Raw genomic sequence first — 3,224 nt, forward strand, 5'->3', positions numbered from 1 at the left:
GCCCGTTGTTCCTGCATGGGGACAGTTATCCCCGTTTTGGGGCTGGTTAACCCCGTTTTGGGGCCCGTTGTTCCTTCTTGGGGACAGTTATCCCCGTTTTGGGGCTGGTTAACCCCATTTTGGGGCCCGTTGTTCCTGCTTGGGGACAGTTATCCCCGTTTTATGGTCAGTTATCCCCGTTTTGGGGCCGGTTATCCCCGTTTTGGGTGCTGCCGGCCCCTTTTGGGGCGGTGTCCCCGTTCAGGGGGTGTCCCTGTCCCAATTTCCCCCATCCCCAGGAGCTGGTGGTGCAGAAGGGCTGGCGCCTGCCCGAGTACACGGTGACCCAGGAGTCGGGGCCGGCGCACCGCAAGGAGTTCACCATGACGTGCCGCGTGGAGCGCTTCGTGGAGATCGGTGAGCCTGGGGCCGGGGGGCACACGGGGACCCCCGGGGTGTCTGTGGGCACGGGGCAGGGTGCCCTGGCTCACCCCAGGGTGCCGGGATCCCCTCCCCAGGCAGCGGCACCTCCAAGAAGCTGGCGAAGCGCAACGCGGCCGCCAAGATGCTCGTGCGGATCCACAACGTGCCGATGGAGCCGCGCGACGGCAGCGAGGCCGAGGGCGAGGAGGACCAGTTCAACATGGTACTGGGGGGCACTGGGGAGCCCCGGGGGCACCCCGAGGGGTTAGCAGGGGCGCAGGCACCCCAAAGCCACCCACAGTGGGGGAGGCTGCACCCCCCACTCCACGGCCCAGTGAGTAACTTGGGGGGGACCCTCTGGATTTGGGGTCCCTGTGGGGTGGGTGAGCGTGGTCCCCATGGGTGTCCCGGTGTTGGGGTCTCTGCAGTTCTCATGTCCCGGGGTGGGGGGCTCAGTGGTCCTGAGGGGTGTTGCGGGTTCCTGAGTGCCCTGTGCCCCCCCCAAGACGTGCCCCCGGCTGGAGGGGCTGCGGGGCCGAGCCCCCGGCTGTACCTGGGACTCCCTGAGGAACTCGGCGGGCGAGAAGTTGGGGCAGCTGCGGAGCCGGGGGGGGGCCCCTGCGCCGGGGGGGGCCTGTGCCCTCCTGCAGGAGCTCTCGGAGGAGCAGAGCTTCGCCATCAGCTACCTCGACATCGGTGAGCACCTGGGACCCCCAGGACCCCCTTAAGCCCCTCTGCCCCTCTCCAGGCACCTCCACCTTCCCCAGGGTACCCCCATGCCACCCGGATGATCCCAGGACCCTCTTAGCCCCTCTGCCCCTCCCCAGGCACCCCTACCTTCCCCAGGGTACCCCCACACCACCTGGACAATGGTGGGACCCCCTTAGCCCCTCTGCTCCTCTCCAGGCACTCCCACCTTCCCCAGGGTACCCCTATGCCACCCAGGCAGTCCAGGGTCCCCCACTTAACCCAGGGTATCCCCACCCCACCTGGGTACACCTGGACCCCCTTGGCCTCTCTGCCCCTCCCCAGGTTACCCCCACCTCCCCCAGGCACCCCCATCTCTCCCGGGATACCCTTTCAGCCCCTCTGCCCCTCCCCAGGCACTCCCCCCAGCCCCATGGGTGCCCCAAGCCGGGCTCGGGGGGTGCTGTGGGGGTGTCGGGGTGACCCCTGGTGTCCCCCCCAGACGCGCTGAGCCTCAGTGGGCTGCACCAGTGCCTGGTGGAGCTCTCGACGCAGCCGACCACCGTGTGCCACGGGGCCGCCCCGTCCCGCGACGGCGCCCGCGCCCAGGCTGCCCGCAACGCCCTGCAGTACCTGCGCATCATGGCAGGGGGCAAGTGACCCCCCGGGGGCGAGTGACCCCCCCGGACACACCCATGGGCGCACGGACACACCCCAGGCTCGCTGGACTCACGGCGGGGCACCCGGCCCCCAACCCCCACCCCCCGGACACAGGGACCCACCTGGGTCTGCGGATGGACAGACAGACGGACCTCAGGGCCCAGGGGCTCCCTCTGGCCTGGCCCCCCCCCGACAGCAGCGCCAGGAGGGTCCCCGGGCACCATCGGCCCCCAGGAATAAAGCTGGGGGGATTTGTACTCCCCGTGTCAGCGTCTGCTTGGGGAGCTGGAGGGGCTCGGGGGCAGAAAGGGGGCTGATCCCTCCTCCCCCTGACCCGTCCCCCAGGGGTAAAAGCAGAGTGAGCGCTCAGGGGTGGGGGCACCACTTTATTGGGTGACGGACGGACCCACGGATGGGCTTGGGAGGGGCTCGGCTCCAGGAGGGATGGACAGATGGACGGACTCGGGGCCGGACGCTCAGCGGCGGCGGCCGAAGCGCTGCGGGGTCGCCATCGTCCAGAACGGGGCGAGCGGGGGGTCCCAGCTCCGGGGGCTGAGCCGGGCCTGGGCCCCCCCCTGCGGCCCCCACCCCGACCTGCCGGGGGACACGGCACCGCTGAGCCCTGGCGGGGACAGGATGGGGACGGACGGGATGGCTGGGTGGGAATGAACGGGTGGATGGGGCAGATGGGAATGGGCTGAGGGACACGGACAGACAGACACAGGACGTTCACGGACAGACGGACATTAACAGGGACCCCCATCCCTGCACCGCTCCAGCTTCTCGCTCGGGTCCCCCGAAACCCCCCGTGTCCCCCTCCACCTCCTGGGTCCCACCGTCCCCATCCCCATCCCTCGGAGTGCCCGGGACGCCCCCCCCGTGCCCCCAGACCCCACACCCCGGGACCCCCATCCCCGCTCACCTCTGGGGCTGGAGGAGGGTCCCGGGGGCGCGGCCGGGGCGCTGCAGGGACCGGAGCAGCGCGCCCAGGGCGGCGGCGGGGGGCGGCCCCGGGGGGGCGGCGGCGGCCTGTGCCGGGGGAGGACCGGGGGTCACGGCAGTCCCGGAGCCGGAGTGTGACCCCCCCCCTCTCCAATCATCCCGACCCTCCCCCCGTCCCAAACCGAACTCCCCGTTCCGACGGCGCGGCCGGGCCGGGGCTCACCGGGGCCGGGTCGAGGGTCCCGGGGCAGCAGCGGGAGCTGCGCGGGGTCCCCGCCAGCAGCAGCAGCATCAGAAGCAGCGCCGGGCGCCCCGTCATCGCCCCCGCCATCGCCCCCGCCCCGCCGCCGCCGCCTCCTCTTATAGCCGGGCCGGGCCGGGGGCTCCCGGGGGAGCGGGGGGCGGCGGGGACCAGTCCCGGTTAATGAAACCCATTTACCAGCCGCGACAGCCGCCCCCGGGGACGGACGGACGGATGGACGGGGCGGTCCCGCACATCCCCGCCCCGCCCGGGACCCGCAACCGGCGCCACC

The 3,224-nt window shown here is 71.8% G+C and overlaps 2 protein-coding genes across 2 annotated transcripts; one reads left to right on the forward strand and one right to left on the reverse strand.

Annotated features, from left to right (window-relative positions):
- Window positions 1-15: 15 nt before the first annotated feature.
- Window positions 16-1,976, forward strand: TARBP2 (TARBP2, RISC loading complex RNA binding subunit). Its single transcript, XM_017838778.1, has 5 exons — window positions 16-45; window positions 150-396; window positions 498-625; window positions 909-1,098; window positions 1,592-1,976. Exons 1-5 carry the CDS (start codon window positions 16-18, stop codon window positions 1,747-1,749), a joined length of 753 nt encoding a protein of 250 aa, XP_017694267.1. The 3' UTR covers window positions 1,750-1,976.
- A 249-nt stretch (window positions 1,977-2,225) lies between these two features.
- NPFF (neuropeptide FF-amide peptide precursor) lies at window positions 2,226-3,010 on the reverse strand. The gene is made up of 3 exons (XM_017838779.1): window positions 2,915-3,010; window positions 2,672-2,778; window positions 2,226-2,343 (listed from the first exon to the last, which is right to left on the reverse strand). Exons 1-3 carry the CDS (start codon window positions 3,008-3,010, stop codon window positions 2,226-2,228), a joined length of 321 nt encoding a protein of 106 aa, XP_017694268.1.
- Window positions 3,011-3,224: the final 214 nt, after the last annotated feature.

The sequence above is a fragment of the Lepidothrix coronata genome, unplaced genomic scaffold (assembly GCF_001604755.1).
Source record: "Lepidothrix coronata isolate B3197 unplaced genomic scaffold, Lepidothrix_coronata-1.0 Scaffold358, whole genome shotgun sequence".
Lineage (NCBI taxonomy): Eukaryota > Metazoa > Chordata > Aves > Passeriformes > Pipridae > Lepidothrix > Lepidothrix coronata.

What these genes read in the sequence shown, in the direction of transcription:
- TARBP2 (XM_017838778.1), top strand. Translation starts at nt 16, where the DNA reads ATGGGGACAGTTATCCCCGTTTTGGGGCTG. An exon ending in TTATCCCCGTTTTGGGGCTG is followed by an intron (nt 46 to 149) that starts GTTAACCCCGTT and finishes GCTTGGGGACAG; the next exon opens with TTATCCCCGTTTTATGGTCA. An exon ending in GGAGCGCTTCGTGGAGATCG is followed by an intron (nt 397 to 497) that starts GTGAGCCTGGGG and finishes TCCCCTCCCCAG; the next exon opens with GCAGCGGCACCTCCAAGAAG.
- NPFF (XM_017838779.1), bottom strand. Translation starts at nt 3,010, where the DNA reads ATGACGGGGCGCCCGGCGCTGCTTCTGATGCTGCTGCTGCTGGCGGGG. An exon ending in GGACCCTCGACCCGGCCCCG is followed by an intron (nt 2,779 to 2,914) that starts GTGAGCCCCGGC and finishes CCCCCGGCACAG; the next exon opens with GCCGCCGCCGCCCCCCCGGG. An exon ending in ACCCTCCTCCAGCCCCAGAG is followed by an intron (nt 2,344 to 2,671) that starts GTGAGCGGGGAT and finishes GTCCCCCGGCAG; the next exon opens with GTCGGGGTGGGGGCCGCAGG.